At 40.7% G+C, this 17,569-nt stretch overlaps 1 protein-coding gene across 1 annotated transcript; it reads right to left on the reverse strand.

Annotated features, from left to right (window-relative positions):
- Nucleotides 1–3,004: 3,004 nt before the first annotated feature.
- Nucleotides 3,005–3,400, reverse strand: LOC138364957 (loricrin-like). Its single transcript, XM_069325043.1, has one exon. The coding sequence runs from the start codon at nucleotides 3,398–3,400 to the stop codon at nucleotides 3,005–3,007; it is 396 nt and encodes a 131-aa protein (XP_069181144.1).
- Nucleotides 3,401–17,569: the final 14,169 nt, after the last annotated feature.

Below are 17,569 nucleotides of genomic sequence, written 5' to 3' on the forward strand. Positions count from 1 at the left end.
AAAGCTAGTATACACATCTGTATAAATAAAAATGTAAATGTTCATTTGTTCAAAATTACTAATCTCCGAAAGTTCTTCACTGATTGCTTTGGAATTTTCACAAAACTTTCCATTCCCATCCGAGCGGGTTTTTATATATATATTATGTAGATGTCACGTGTGTGACGTGAAAAAACATGCTAAAAAAAAACTGTGTTTTTCATGTGAGGGAAATCTACAAAACCTCTTTACTGATGGCATTGAAAATTTAACACAATGTTGCACTCGGATTGGTATGTGTTTTTATATATCTTCTATATACATGTCTCACCTGTGACAGGAAGAGCATGTTTTTTTTTTTTTTAAACAGCGCCATTTGTTGGACGTAAGAGCAACACATGCTGTAATCTCCAAAAGTTCTTCACACGATTGCTTTGAAATTTTGACACAACTTTCCAATGAAATACGCACATGTTTTTATATACCTACTGTATAGATGCCACACCTGTGACAGATAAAAATATATATTTTTTTTAAACAGCACCATCTGTTGCACGTAATAGCAACACACACTATACTAAATAAGTTACGATTCCATTTCAATGTTTCTGATTGCATTGATAAATTGATTTTTCATAGATTTTGATTCATTTTCATTTTTATTAATTAATTTATGTGACATTGCGACTGAATTGAGCTGTGTTGTTTACCATACCATTCATTTCATAAATATAAGAACAGATGCCACACCTTTGACAGGTAAAGAACATTCTTTTATAAGAAACTGCATCATCTGTTGCACTTAAATACAACACACGGTATACTAAATATGTTATGATTCCATTTCAGTGTTTCCGATTTCATTGACAAATGAAATTTTCATTGACATCGATTTTTTTTTGTGTGACATTGCATTGGAATTGAGCTGCGTTGTGTATAATACTTTTCATTACGTGAATATAATTATAGATGCCATACCTGAGACAGGTGAAAACATATTTTTTTCTGAAAAACAGTACCATCTATTGCACATAAGAGCAACACACTCTATACTAAATATGTTACGATTCCGTTTCAATGTTTCTGATTTCATTGAAAAATTTAATTTTCATAGATTTCAATTAATTTTCATTTTGATTTAATTATTTTGTGTGACATTGGGTTGGAATTGATCTGTGGTGTTACCATAGAGTTTATTTTGTGAGTATATTTAATTTTGTTTATTATTTCATTGTTTTTCATTTCGTTTTTTAACTGTTCTTATATATTTCAGTGATGGGAACATCAGATCATTTGATGTTCCCCATTTTCTGATGGGAACATCAGATCATTTGGAAATACATCAGATGAGAGAGTGGGGAAGAAGAGAGGAAAGGAGTGGGGGATGGTGGAGGTGACGAGAGGAAGAGAGTGGGGGATGGCGTGGGTGACGAGAGGACAGAGGAGGTAATGGTGGGAAGGACTAGAGGACAGTGGAGTTGGGGATGGTGGGGACGAGGGGACAGAGGAATGGAGAATAGTGGAGAGTAAAAGGGGTCAGGGGAGTGAGGGATGTTGGGGAGGACAAGGAGATGGGGAAAGAGGGGGGAATGGTTGGGAGGACGAGGGGACGGGTTAGTGGGAGATGATGGGGTGGACGAGAGGATGGTGGAGTGGGGAGAATGGTTAGGAGGACGAGGGAACGGGGAAGTGAGGAATGGTTGGGGGGACGAGGGAAGGGGGAATGGTGAGGAGGACTGGGAGACAGGGGAAGGTTGCTGTGGCTCAGCAACGCACATGCGTTTCGGAGCCACAGCAACGCGTGGTCGGATACAGCTAGTATACACATGTATATAAATAAAAATGTAAATGTTCGTTTATTCAAAATCGCTAATCTCTGAAAGTTCTTCACTGATTGCTTTGAAATTTTAACAACGGTCCATTCAAATACGTACATGCTTTTACTATACCATTCATTTCGTAAGTATAAGAACAGATGCCACACCTGTGATACGTAAAAAACATTATTTTTTAAGAAACTGCACCATCTGTTGCACATAAGAGCAACACACGGTATACTAAATATGTTATGATTCAAATTCAATGTTTCCGATTGCATTGATAAATGTATTATAATAGATTTCGATTCATTTTATTTTTTATTTAATTATTTTGTGTGACATTTTGTTGGAATTGAGCTGTGATGTTTACCATACCGTTTATTTCGTAAGTATAAGTATAGATGCTACACCTGTGACAGGTAAAACTTTTCTTGAAAAACAACACCATCTTTTGCATGTAAGAGGAACACACATGCTGTACTAAATACGTTACAATTCCATTTCAATGTTTCTGATTGCATTGATAAATTTAATTTTCATAGATTTTGATTTATTTTAATTTTGATTTAATTATTTTGTGTGAATTGCATTGGAATTGAGCGGTTTTGTTTACCATACCGTTCATTTTGTAATTATAGTTTATATTTTTATTTTTTCATATATTCATTTAATATTTTAACTGTTTTTCTTATATTTCACTGATGGGAACATCAGATTGCTTGATATTTCCAATTTTCTGATGGGAACATCAGACCATTTGGGAATGCATCGGATGAGGGAGTGGGGAAAGTGGGGAGAACAAGGGGACCAGGGAGGGGGGTAATGGTGGGGAAGGAGAAGGGGAACGGGGGAGTTTGAGACGGTGGGGACGAGGGGATGGGGGGATGGAGAATGGTGGGGAGGACAAAGGGACAGGGAAGGTTGCTGAGGCATGTTGCCCTCCAACTGTGTCCACTCCACCACCCACAACTCTCCACCCGTGTCCACTCCACCACCCCCTTCCCCTCCTCCACCCACTACCCTCCACCACCCACTTCCCTCCACCCAATATCATCCAGCCCTACCATATCACCTCTCAAACCTCTCCCCCCCCCCTATGTCCCTTTTAGACCTCTTCTAAAGCACCCTTCCCCCATTCACTCCCCTCTTCCCTCCCTTACCCACCTCCATCTCACTCCTTTCTTCCCCACTCCCCAGTCTTCCTCTCAACACCACCACTTCTTCTTCCACCTTGCTCCTCCACTTGTCATGCCACCACTACCTCCTCCACTTGTCATGCCGCCACTACCACCTCCACTTGTCATGCCACCACTACCTCCTCCACTTGTCATGCCACCACTACCTCCTCCACTTGTCATGCCACCACTACCTCCTCCACTTGTCATGCCACCACTACCTCCTCCACTTGTCATGCCACCACTACCTCCTCCACTTGTCATGCCACCACTACCTCCTCCACTTGTCATGCCACCACTACCTCCTCCACTTGTCATGTCACCACTACCTCCTCCACTTGTCATGCCACCACTACCTCCTCCACTTGTCATGCCACCACTACCTCCTCCACTTGTCATGCCACCACTACCACCTCCACTTGTCATGCCGCCACTACCACCTCCACTTGTCATGCCACCACTTTTCTCATCTCCTTTCCCCCTCCTCAAGCTCCTTCCTCATCCACGATCCCCCTCCGCCTTCCAGCACTCCACCATGATCCACTTCCCCTTCCACCTGCTCCACCACACGTCTCACTATCACTCTCCCCTCCTTCATCTCCTACTACTCTCCCCCCTCACACTCCCCCCCACTCTTCCTTCACCTTCTCAAATCCTTTCGTTCTGTTTAGGTTCCTCACCTAACCTAGCAGCTGCAACCTAACTTACCCTAACTTTGTGTTAATCAAATTAACATTGCATAAAGTAGAGTAGCTTTTATGTATCTAATTACAAGTTATCTGTATCTCTTCCATAAGATCTATTCCACGACGCTCAGTTCCTCTCAGACAACGCTAGAGGCAGGACGTACAGGACCTTGTGTGCTTATATTTATCCTACCTCAAGTAATACTATCAAGAAGTGTTACTCCAAGACCCTAAGCAAGACCTACACATAAGGAAGTAACAATACAAACAAAAAGGAAAGTGGAACACACAATACTAGTGAGCAGGGAGGGATATTTCTCAAGCAAAACCTCCCCTCGTGTGCCTCTCACGACGCCATAGCAAGCACAACCCACCTACCACAGCAGCACTTGCTTTCATCGATAATTTTACTAGTCCAGGGTCCTACCAGACAACTATTGCGTCCAGTGACGCTGCAGCCTACCCGCCCAGATTTTAGTTGGTGCTCCCTAGCTACTGTTAACACCGCCGAGTGTCAACTCCAGCGCCTTTTGAAGTGAAGTGGACTGCTCACTGGATGGAGTATTTTCTACAATGCAACATTCATCTGTACTCTTCGTTTCTGTAATCGTCGCCCTCGTCCTCCCATGACGTCACGGCAGCCCATGACGTCACGCCAGTCCATGACGTCAGCCCAGGTTCAGGAAACCGACGCCAGGATCGCCTCCGGATGTAAACAACGCCGCCACTCACCTCTCCCCACACGACTCCTCGTGGATTGTTTTCCACGATAGCCAAAGTTGTTCTGAGGATACCACAGCCCGAAGCTAAGTAAACTATAGCTGGTACACACTGTGCTATACAATAATTGCGATTTAATAAGGAAATAACCCTGTATATCAAATATTCTTTCCTCCAGTGACTTGATAAGAGGAATTAGCTGCCCATTCCTCACTCAATTCCTTTTTGTGGTGTTTGGAGTTACAAGTTCCATTGTTCATTAGTAATGTTATGTTAAGTGATTCCAAGTACATTCTGGTGCAGTGTATTAAGTATAAATAATATTGTTTTTTTTTTCAGCAGTTGAAGTGCATTATAGGCAAATTTTATGTTTTCCCCAGACCTTAATCTGAAGTTTCCTTTAGCATTTTATATTAAATGTTACAGTATGTGTTTATAGTACTGTACTCTATAACTTTATTATAAGCTAATTACAGCAGTTGCTATAACATTGCAGAATATTCTTGTATTCTTTCCACAGTGATTATTATTATTATTATTATTATTTACACATTTACAGAAAGTTAATTTGTTTTAAATTCTTGATGCCTTATTGCTACATGTTCTGCATTACATGTTAATTCTTTTGTGTAAATTTTCTACATTTTATCCATTATTAAGTATCATATTGTACTACATGTTGAGTGTTGTATACTTGTGTAATTATTTTCATGAAATTTACATCTCTCAGTTTCAGGGAAAATAAATTTACTATGCTTTACCTGATCCAATTAATTTACATAACTCCAGTTTCAAGTCATGTGCATACCAGATTGCATATTTAATTTATAATTTTGCTGATTCATATATTATGTGTGTGTGAGGGGTGTTGTATACTTGTGTGTTGTATACTTGTTTAATTATTTTCATGAAATTTACATTTCTCAATTTTATGATAAAATTTACTATGCTTTACCTGATCCAATTAATTTACATAACTCCAGTTTCAAGTCATGTGCATACCAGATTGCATATTTAATTTACAATTTTGCTGATTTATATATTTTGTGGGTGTGTGATATTTCTCAGTTTTATGATAAAATTTACTATGCTTTACCTGATCCAATTAATTTACATAACTCCAGTTTCAAGTCATGTGCATACCAGATTGCATATTTAATTTATAATTTTGCTGATTCATATATTTAGTGTGTGTGTGTGTGTGTGTGTGAGGGGTGGAGGCCAGCACAACCACAGGCCTCCCCACCACCGATGGAGACTCAGTCACCAGAAGAACTGGCTACTTCCCACGGCAATATTAACATGGACTCAGAAAGCAGCCAGTCAGTCGAGGAGGGTGAGTATCAAGACGTTCTAACAAGGCAACAGAAGAAACGGATAAGACAGGATGCAAGGCGTAGTGTTGACAGTAATGGTACACTTAACGGAAACGACAAGAGAATGAAGAACGACGCCGAGACTGATGTCGACAAACGGACGGAACGATGTCAGGAAGGTGAGGGTCAGCGGAGGAGGCTTCTTTTCCCTGCCTCATGCACGCTGGCCTATCATCAGAAGCTGCTGTGGACAGTCACACTTGGAAGAGAACACCGCAAGTTCGAGCCCCTGCTGAAGGAAGGTGTAAACAGACCTTACTTAACGGTAGGTTCTATGGAGGCAGTGGAGTATCTTACCCAGCAAGGATATGATGTAATTGTTATGGAAATACCGGAGGGGAACGAGAAGCTGACGAAGGTAATTATCTATAAATACCCTCAGATTCTGGACCCCGAATTCATCCTCGACGACCAACGATTTGTGTGGGCCAAGCGTCACCTTATTAAAGGTGAAGCTAGGAGTCAGGTGGTGGCTTTAGTGAGAGGTGAAGTTCCCGAGAAAGTGTTCATCACCGGGGCTGGCTACAGGCATGTAGCAAAGTATGTGGAAGAGCCCATAATATGCCTGAAATGCTGCAGATGGGGGCATAAATCCTGGAGCTGTCAAAATGATCCACGATGTCGTTTCTGCGGAAAGTCTCACCTCTCTAATGTGTGTAGAAACAGACTTAATCTGGGTGAGAAAATAGTTCCCAGATGCTGCAACTGTGGAGGCGTTCACAATGCCAGCTCAGCTGTGTGTAGCAAGAGGCCGAGTATGGGTGTTATCCGGCCGGTGAATGTTACAGAGCAAGCAAGAGCTCTTACCCAGACACCGGGAGCACAGCAAAACAGTCTGCCCCAAACAGCACCAGTGAACCGGACGAATGCGTGGGTAAAGGAGTCTCCTTTACTTCGTCAGGCTCAAGCAACAAGCAGCCACGCCACCACTCAGGACTCCGGCAGTGACAATGTAACGGTGAGTGAAGTGGCTACTGTGGCTCAGAAAGAGGGTCATAATAATATGGCTAAGGAGGTGTGGGCTGAACTAAGAAAAGTTGGTGAGTTCCTCCAAAATCTTGGGCAGAGAATCGAGTCCATCGAGGCGAAATTAAACGTTCAGGAGGTCAAGGAAATTCACAAAACTGTGAAAGAAAATCAGGATATAGTGGTTGAGGGCAATAATGAAATATTGAGTGCTGAAATGAAAGAAAGTGAAGTGTGTGTGAATGATGGTAGTCGTAGTGAAAGGAAGAACCCTATAATTACACATAAAATGAAGGAATCATTTGGGCCAATAATGGACGTCTCAGGGCTGAAAAAATCTCTTGAGAATCGCAATGTCGCTTTTACTGGTGAACTTGGGAGGAGGTGGGAGATGTTATACAAGGTATGGCTATCATTTAGTGAACTTATTGGGGATGACTTAGGCAGTGAATTGATTAATAATGGATCACCCTAGACTGAAAGTTTTGTCATGGAATGTTAATGGTTTAAGAAATAGGGTTACAGATGTTCATTGTTATGTGATGGGAAATGATATTGATGTTGTAGCTCTCCAGGAGACAGGGGATAGGAATGAAGGCTTATTGAAATTAAATGGTTATAAAGGGTTTCACCTCTTCGCCGCAAATAACATCAGAGGGACGTCAATTTATGTAAAGAACTCCATACCAGCAGAGTTAGTAGAACCGCCATCAAAAACGCAAGGTATAGAGAGTGTCTGTGTTAAATTATCATTAAGGGAAGGGGAATTTATTGTAGTTAATTTGTATGTATCCAGGAACTGCTTCGACGCCAACTATCTACCTGACTGCATTTATACTAATCCTTCACTGGTCATTGGGGACCTTAATGCTCGGCACACAAGCCTTGGGACAGTGGGTAGCATTAGTACTAATGGGGTCAAGTGGTTACAGTTTCTACAAGATCATCCAGATACCTGTCTATTGGGAAACAATGAACCAACTCACATCAGGGGAGGACGGCTTGACTATGCCTGCATTTTAAACTCTCAGGGGATTATGGGGGAGGCTCGGGTTGTTCGGGAACTACTTAGTGACCACTTTGCCTTGAACGTTGAATTACCACTGGGGAAAAAACAAGTCCACTTTCAAAGGAAAAGGCTAAATATTAATAAAGATATGAAAAATTATTTTATTCAAAATATGGGAGATTGGTATCAACAATACACGCCGCTCTGCGTTGATAGTTTTTACGAGGATATGGTCGAGAACTTAGAGAAATTAGTACAGAGGGAAAATAACGGGGGCAGGGGAAGCAAGACGCATGGACCTAAGAAATTTAAATATTCCAATGATCAGCAAGTTAAGGGGTGGGAGAGAATGCTACGGAGTGCACATAAAGAATGGATAAAAAATGGAATGAGGGATGAAGAGAAAAATACAATGTTGGAAGTGGCTAGGGAATGCAGTCAGGTGAGGAAGGAGGCGCGGGACAGATACTGGCAAGACTTTGCTCAGTCCATTGGTAATACTAAGAACCTTAAAGACATATGGAGAGCAGTAAATAAAGTCAGGGGTTGTAAGACCAAATTCATTGCTCACTCAGATCCAGGGAAGGTTGCTAATGAGTTAGTAGATAAATGGGCTAGTGCTGCTGGTATGGAGTCCTTACCTGCAGACACGAGAATCACCATTGAGTCATGGGAAAATATTAGAAATGGAGTAACTTTATGTGCCTTAAATACAAGATCTATAGCGTGCACTGAGATAACTCACGATGAGCTACTGGATGCTATAAAAAGTGGCAGCTCTACTGCTCCTGGGAAAGATGGAGAAACGTATGACATTCTTAATTATTTAGCCGGTATGAAACCTAGTCCCTTACTTGATTTGTTTAATATGAGTTATAGAGAGGGAAAGTTACCAAGAAAATGGAAAGAGGCAGTCATCATTCCTATCCCTAAGTCAAACGGTGGCTACAGACCTGTCTCCTTAATATCCTGCTTTTATAAAATGATGGAAAGGATTTTGTTAAATAGGCTACTCTACCTTGTAGGTGATAACATGTCCAGTAATCTCTTTGGTTTTGTCAAAGGCAAAAGTACTGCGGATTGTCTCTTAAAGTGTTTGTCTAATATGGATGACAATTGTAGAGTTTATGTTGATCTACAAGGAGCATTTGATAAAGCCAATGGGGAAGTAATCTTATACGAATTAGCCAATATGGGAATAACAGGGAGATTGTTACACTGGATAAGGGATTATCTACAAGGCAGAAAAGGTCAGGTGTATTATCAGGGATGCATGTCTGAGGAACGGAGGTTTCAGTTAGGTACCCCACAAGGGGGAGTATTAAGTCCCACCTTATTCAATGTATTAATGAACAGATTAGCATCAGAAATGTATCCTCCAGGGGTCACGACGATCATATATGCTGATGACATTCTTATACAAGGCACTTCCGGGAACAAAATTCAAACTGCTCTTAACATACTTGGTACAACCTGTCACAAGTTAGGCTTAGTTATAAATGCAGATAAAACCAAATATGAGTATAGGAAACGAAGAAATATAACACTTACTCTAAATGGTGTGGAACTGAGCCGTGTTCAGAAGTACAAGTATCTGGGCATGTATGTTGGATACACATGTGAGAGTAAAAGTGCTGAAATAAATCATATCAGCACCTTATGTAAAGCCCGTCTGCATCCTCTAAAAGCACTGGCTTTTTCTGGTAAAGGTGTTGGGGTACCTATCTTACGGATGTTATACATAAGCACTGTTCGGTCCCTGATAGACTACGCAGCACCCGTTTTGTCTTACACAGGCCAAGGCAGAATTCAAAAAATAGAGCTGATACAGAACGAGGCTATGAGGATTATTCTTGGATGTCAAAGAAATGCAATGATTGAAATAATGAGAATGGAATTAAATTTACAGAGTGTGTGTGATAGAGTCCGTGACATTAACACTAGAGTAGCTATTCGTTTCATGCGGAGAAAAGGAGGGGATAAGCTGTTTGAGAACGTTCAGACCTGCTTGAGTGACGTACACACTTCCAGGAAACTGAGGGAGACACGCTACTCAAGGGGATTAGCTCATGACCTCAGGGAATACGATGTACTTGACTGCTGTAAACCCTCTCGACAGGGTAATATGTCTGCTCCCTGGAAAGTACAGAAAATAGACATCGAAATTGTACCCCTCAATGTGAAAAAGATTCATCGTGAACCGGGACAATTACGGTGTATGAATGGAAGCATGATATCCCGGTTACCAAGAGGCAACAGTTTACATGTATATTGCGACGGGTCGGTGGCGGAGGATGGCAGGGCAGGGTGTGGTGTCCTAATTAGGGAATATACGGAGTTTGGAACTGTGGACAGGAAAATTGAACTCCGGCTTAGTAATTATATATCATCCACACAAGCTGAACTGCAGGCCATTCTGGCGTGTTTGGAGGAAGTACGTCATGACGACAAAAATGTTTTTGTATTTGTCGATAGCCGAGGAGCACTGGAGTCCTTAAACAGTCGAAACCCAGTCTTCATGTCTATAGTTGAGGATTGTAAGAGAAGAATAGCTGAGATACAGCTGAAAGGTCATAGTGTGAAATTCATGTGGATTCCATCTCATGTTGGAATAGTGCTCAACGAGGTGGCGGATGACTTGGCCAAACGTGCCACATCAAAACCACAAATTGACATTGAATGTGAATTCACAATGAGACAAATAAGAAGCAAAATCAGAAATATTCAGGCACAGGCAGGAGTGGAGAGGAGAGGGATAATGTATGAGAGAAGTCAAACCATGCAACACTACATGTATGTGAGTCAAAACACCCTTTTCACTTATGGTAAAAGGAGAAATGCTTGGAGTGACTCTGTGTACATGCGGCTCAGGCTTGGGTACAAATATTACTGGGAATATGGGATAGGCGTTCATGATAATGACACGAAGTGTAAACTATGTGGTATGTTAAGGTCTCACACCCTTGCCCATTATGTTCTTGATTGTCCGTTGATTAATGTATATAGAAACACTGAGATAAGGACTGTTCCTGAGCAAATAGCCTGGATGTGTCACAAAGGAAAGGTTGATGATATTCTTGAGAGATATAAGAATTTTGCACCAAGACTAATATTTTGTTGAATTATCCGTATAACTAGGTCATAAAAGTATTTGTGTACGTCTGATACCATACCACTTGTGAAGGAGGAAATGTACATGTTTATCTCTCAGAATGTTTGGTAACAGGTTTATTGTTTGTGATGTGTGTCTATGTATGTACTAACACGTTGTACTGAACGGGGTGAGAATAGCTTGAGCTACCTCATCCCTTTGTGTGTATTTTACCTCAATAAACTTATTTCAATTTCAATTTCAATTTCAATATTCCACGAGGCTTCTCCTCCTGGAACCACATTGAAACATATTGCTTATTACTGCATTGATCACCATACATTATTATAAAGAAGAGATATTTCTGCTGACGAAGGAGGAGGAGGAGAAGGAGAAGGAGAGGGAGGCAAAGGAGAAGAAGGATTATTTTGTACCACAGACGTGGCCACGCATTTACAATGCTAACCAGCAAATATACATTTTATTCTGTCCTCCATGGACAGGGTGAGAGATCTGTTAAACATATAGTCCAGGGATTTATTGAACAATCAACCACAGAAGGTGATTGTAGTGCTTTTAAAATGCTAATCTAATCTTCGGACATAAATACATATATACACAGAGTTACATTTACCCTACATAATGTGTGGGAAAACTCTCGGCATATAATCTACGTGGCTTGTTTGCAAAGACCCTGTCCTTCTAAAATGTCAGGTGCGGCAAAGCAAAAATTATCCTCTAGTTGATGAGGTTGAGGTCGTACACGTGAATCCGGAATAAGCCCATATCAAGTTCCCAGATGACAGGATTACTAATGTATCATTAAGACACCTCGCACCCATGGCTACAGATTGCTGAGAGAGTTTGGACTCCAATCTCAACATTGAACAGCAACACCCAATGATTGGGAAAGCTGGGGGTAAACCCCAACCCGCCTCATCCTGAACCACCTCATCCTGAACTACTTCGTCCCAAACCACCTAATTGAGAACCTTTCTCTGAAGTAACACTCCCTCGAGAAGATGGCATGCAGGAACCGACTGAAACCCCAGTCTTCAACTTTGCAGGAGTCCCTTCGACGATTTGGAAGGACGCGCAGTGTCTCTACACATCTTTGGGACTATATTACTTAAATGCTAGACGGGGTGAATGTAGTAAAAGTGTTATATATATTGTATCGGGAGTGGAGCTATTATTGTACCAGATGGATGCTCGCTTGACTGTTTTTGTTTGGGTCGTCAGTTCAGCTATGTCGTGTTTGTGTACAGGTTGGTGGAATGTTAACTTCTAGCTTAATTTCTATTTGTCCTAGCTTTACTCATGTGCAGTTTGCTTATTGTTATTGTGAATAGACAGTGCTTAAACTGTATATTATATGGCTTGTGTTATTACAGGATGTTACTGTACTGTAATTATTTGATCAATAAAGTCACAAGTCTGGCAATAATTTTATTTACCTCAATAATAAAGTAAATGATTGATCTAAAATATTAGAAAAGTGGACTGTAAAAACTTCTAAATGATAATTTGGATTATTTTCCCTGCACATCTTTTGGGGGTAGAATCAATAATGCTGAGAATACCTATTGCCTATAAATGTTAAATCATTTGATAATAAATTTCATTAATAAATTCTAATCATAGAGTTAATACACTACTACAATGTTATAACTAGAAACAAAGTTTTAGCTGTCAAGCAGTTCAGGTAGAATGCGCCAGACAGCTTCCCATAACCAGTTTAATCCTGTTTGATAGTGTTGACTTGGCAGACACGTGATTCACTGGAAGAGGTGATCCCCTTCGTAGACAAACTCTACTCTGTGAAATTAATAGTATGTAATTTCTATATATACAAATATTTCTACAAATACACATTGGAAAGGAAATTGACTGATGAGAGGGAAACACTTATTGGTGTTTTTTGATCATCTCGCTGCTTAACGATAGGATACCCTAGCACACAAATCTATGGCTATAAAATGTGACATCGGGTACTTAGCCAACCGGACGAGGTGTCCACAATGATGGATGAAGTAGTCTGCAAAGTCTGGGACCCAATAATGCTCGGATGATCTGAATAACAGACGAAGAAAAGGTTCACCTTCAGAACACAGATCAAAATGGCTTCTCTCTCGCCAAGTCTCCAGGAAGTGTGTAGGCGACGCGCGAGCCTCCTGGATCCCTCACTGTGCATATAAATGTGCTGTGCTCGGCATATAAATCATGTTATTTTATTCTGGTTTACGATCTGATTAAAGCCTTTCCGACATTATCTAACATCATACTAACGCACTCCATAATAACTCTACTCCATAATAACGTGGAGTTAGATAAAAATACATGTATACATAGGTGAAATTCAGTTCGTGACTTTTATCTAACTCGATCATCTGACCGCAGCTGTGGAAAATTCTACCGATAAATGGATATATTATTTTTTGCTAAATTTAATTAAATCAATTTGCAATCTAAATTACCAAGTAAATCTAACAAGGTTACACTGGGTTTAATTCGGTTTACATAAATAGTTAATTCTCATTGAAACTGGACAGCTGAATTAACAGCAGCATTAATGTTAGTGAGAATTAAGTTGGACTACGCTACTTGTTAGTAGGGTTAGTAAATTTTATTTCCTAGCACAATAAATTTGTTTAATAGTACTAGGGGTTAGTATTTGGTAGTTAGTATATATATATATATACCCTGTGTGTGCTCGAATCCATGGTGCACAAAGCAGCTTTATCCTTCCCACCAGGATCAGCAGGTGGGTTCACAGGACTACGACCCAATCACATCAAACAAATGCTCAACCCTGCACTGGGAGACATTGCACAGGGCCTCCTGGTGGAACTAACTAGATTCGCCAACACATGTCTAGCTGGCAACATACCAGAGACCATACGGCCTCTCTTTTTTGGCGCTACCCTCTGTGCCCTGAGGAAAAAAGATGGAGGAATCAGACCGATAGCTGTCGGCAATTCACTCCGGCGTCTCGTCGCTAAGGCTGTTGCTAGAGCAGTTAGTCAGGCAGCAGCCGACATGCTGAAGCCAAAACAGCTTGGGTTTGGCATTACCCAAGGGTGTGAGGCAGCGGCTCATGCAGCTAGAGCCTACATTGCCAACATTACGAATGAAAAAGCCCTGATAAAGCTGGACTTCAAAAATGCTTTCAATCTGGTTAGAAGGGATGCAGTACTCAGTGCAGTTCATCGCCTTTTTCCTTCCCTCTACCAGTTTGTAAACTCATGCTACAGCAAGAATCTAACTCTGCTTTTTGGGGAACATGAAATTGAATCACAAGAAGGTGTCCAACAAGGTGACCCCCTTGCTCCTTTTCTGTTCTGCCTAGTTATCAAGGAAGTCACCGATAACCTGTCCAGTGAGCTCAACATTTGGTTTTTGGATGATGGTACTCTAGCCGGCTCCCCAGCCTCACTCTTGGACGACATAAGAATAATCCAGGAGCAAGGAGCAAGCCTAGGCCTTACCCTGAACCCTTCCAAGTGCGAAATAACCTCCACCAACCAGCACATAATAGAGCAAATAAAGGTTGTTTTGCCTGACATTCATACAACCAACCCTGAGGACAGCACACTCCTAGGTGCTCCTCTTGGAAGGAATGCCATCGACGGGGTCCTTGGTAAGAAGATCACTGACCTGAAGAGGATGAACGAGAGGATTGAAGACATCGATGCTCATGATGCACTTTACCTCATCACCAGATGCTTGTCCCTTCCCAGGCTGACCTACTTTCTAAGATGTTCGCCATCTTTCAACAATATTAAATTAGAAGAGTATGACAGCTTGCTGAAATCAACACTAGAAAAAGCCCTCAATCTTTCCCTCAGCAACTCACAGTGGAAACAGGCCTCCCTTCCTGTCAGACTCGGGGGCCTTGGCGTGCGCACAGCAACACAAATTGCTGTACCAGCATTCCTGTCCTCTTCAGTGGGGTCTGACAACCTGGTGAAGGAAATCCTACCTGAGCACCTAGTTCAACAGGCAGGGGTGCATGATCCCAGCTTCACAGACTGCACAACCAAATGGGTCTCTCTCGCAGGACCAGCACCCCAACCACCGCCTTCTGAAGCCCATAAGCAATCCAGCTGGGATCGCCCCATTGCCGACCAAGAAGCTGCAACTTTGCTAGAAGCTGCGACGACACCACATGACACTGCCCGACTTAGAGCTGTAGCAGCTCCCCATGCAGGTGATTTCCTATTAGCAACCCCAATGTCAGCAACCGGCACCCGTCTCACACCGCAGGCCCTCCGAATTGCCGTGGCTCTCCGCCTAGCTGCCCCAATCCACACCGAATACAGGTGTATTTGCGGTGAGGCAGAGGCCGACGGATACGGACGGCATGGCCTTCTTTGCCAAAGGACGGGAGGATGGCATGCAAGACACGGCGAGGTTAATGACATTATTAAGAGGAGCCTTACCACAGCCGGTTGTCCAGCAGAGAGAGAGCCCCGTTACCTAATGTCCCGCAACTCTGATGAGCCTGTCGGTCGCCCAGACGGAATTACGGTGAACCCCTGGAAGAATGGTAGACAGTTGGTGTGGGACTACACTTGCGTTTCAACTTTGGCCAGTACCTATGTTGACTTCAGTGCTACACAAGCAGGAGGAGCTGCCAATCACCGGGAAGCGGCCAAGTCACGTAAATACAGAGACCTTGAGCACCACTACAATTTTGTCCCCATTGCCTCAGAGACACTTGGTGCCTGGGGTAAAAGTGCTGCTAGCTTTTTAAAGGAGTTGGGGTCTAAGCTAATCGAAACAACTAGAGACCCCAGAGCTGCCAGTTTTCTTTTTCAGCGCCTTAGTGTGGCAATCCAGAGAGGAAATGCTCACTGCATCCATGGTTCCTGCCCGCCATCTGAGGAGCTGGAGGAGCTATTCAACTTGTGACAAGCAGCCTTGTACCCTGTATGTAATCAATATTGTAACTTTTTTTGTGTAATGACATTTTCAAATAAAGTTAGATAAATATACACACTTAACAAAAGAATAGGGGTGGTAGGAGAAGAAAATATCAAAGTGTTCAGTGAGGATCCACAAGGTCTTCTCTGAGTACTCTTTATTTTCTTCTCCGAGGCTATGGGTCCCTACATTTGCACCAGAGGTGGTACCCCTTATATATATATATATATATATATATATATATATATATATATATATATATATATATATATATATATATATATATTTTACACTAGACAGAGAAAAGCAATATCCTTTCCCACCCTCGGCCAAATACGAGGATAAATATCTGAAGAGAATTGTGCAAAAATTGCTGAGGCAATAAACTCCTATATATATATATATATATATATATATATATATATATATATATATATATATATATATATATATATATATATATATATATATATATATATATATATATATATATATATATATATATATATATATATATATATATATATATATATATAACTGAATAGAACTTACGCATCTCCGATTTTATATCTACATTTGAGTGAGGTGGATGGGGTGAGGTGGCATTAATAGGGTATTAATTTCATCAACACAGGACAGAACAAGAGGTGGCATTAATAGGGTATTAATTTCATCAACACAAGACAGAACACGAAACAATGGGTATTGAATAGAAGTGTTTGTAGAAAGCCTATTGGTCCATATTTCTTGATGCTTCTATATTGGAGCGGAGTCTTGAGGTGGGTAGAATATAGTTGTGCATTAATTGGCCGTTGATTGCTGGTGTTGACTTCTTGATGTGTAGTGCCTCGCAAACGTCAAGCCCCCTGCTATCGCTGTATCTATCGATGATTTCTGTGTTGCTTACTAGGATTTCTCTGGCGATGGTTTGGTTGTGGGAAGAGATTATATGTTCCTTAATGGAGCCCTGTTGCTTATGCATCGTTAAACGCCTAGAAAGAGATGTTGTTGTCTTGCCTATATTCTGGGTTTTTTGGAGCTTACAGTCCCCTTGGGGACTGTAAGCTCCAAAAAACCCAGTATATAGGCAAGACAACAACATCTCTTTCTAGGCGCTAACGATGCGAGGCACTACACATCAAGAAGTCAACACCAGCAATCAACAGCCAATTATTGCACAACTATATTCTACCCACCTCAAGACTCCGCTCCAATATAGAAGCATCAAGAAATATGGACCAATAGGCTTTCTACAAACACTTCTATATATATATATATATATATATATATATATATATATATATATATATATATATATATATATATATATATATATATATTTATATATATATATATATATATATATATATATATATATATATATATATATATATAAATATATAAATATATATATATATATATATATATATATATATATATATATATATATATATATATATATATATATATATATATATATTAGTATATTTTGGTAGCAGTCTTTCCTGTAGACATATATTATTAAATATGACCGAAAAAGTAAGATTAATAATTCTAACACGAATTTTCTCGATCTTTCGTACGTTTCTTTTCACTGTTGGTGGTAATTCAAAAATCAATTCTCCAAAATTCATTTTTATTTCTAGTCTGACGCAACACTTGAGCGCGTTTCGTAAAACTTATTACATTTTCAAAGACTTTTGTTTACACATACACAACTGAATAGAACTTACACATCTTCGATTAATCGAAGTCGATTAATTTTTCCAGGCTTGGTTTCTTGTTTCCAGGCTTGTGTGTCTTGACATTTCCATACGCATA

This window comes from Procambarus clarkii, chromosome 15 (genome assembly GCF_040958095.1).
Source record: "Procambarus clarkii isolate CNS0578487 chromosome 15, FALCON_Pclarkii_2.0, whole genome shotgun sequence".
In the NCBI taxonomy this organism is placed as follows: domain Eukaryota; kingdom Metazoa; phylum Arthropoda; class Malacostraca; order Decapoda; family Cambaridae; genus Procambarus; species Procambarus clarkii.

Bases quoted from the DNA above. Each gene is read 5' to 3' on its own strand.
- LOC138364957 (XM_069325043.1), bottom strand. From the start codon at position 3,400: ATGACAAGTGGAGGTGGTAGTGGTGGCATGACAAGTGGAGGAGGTAGT.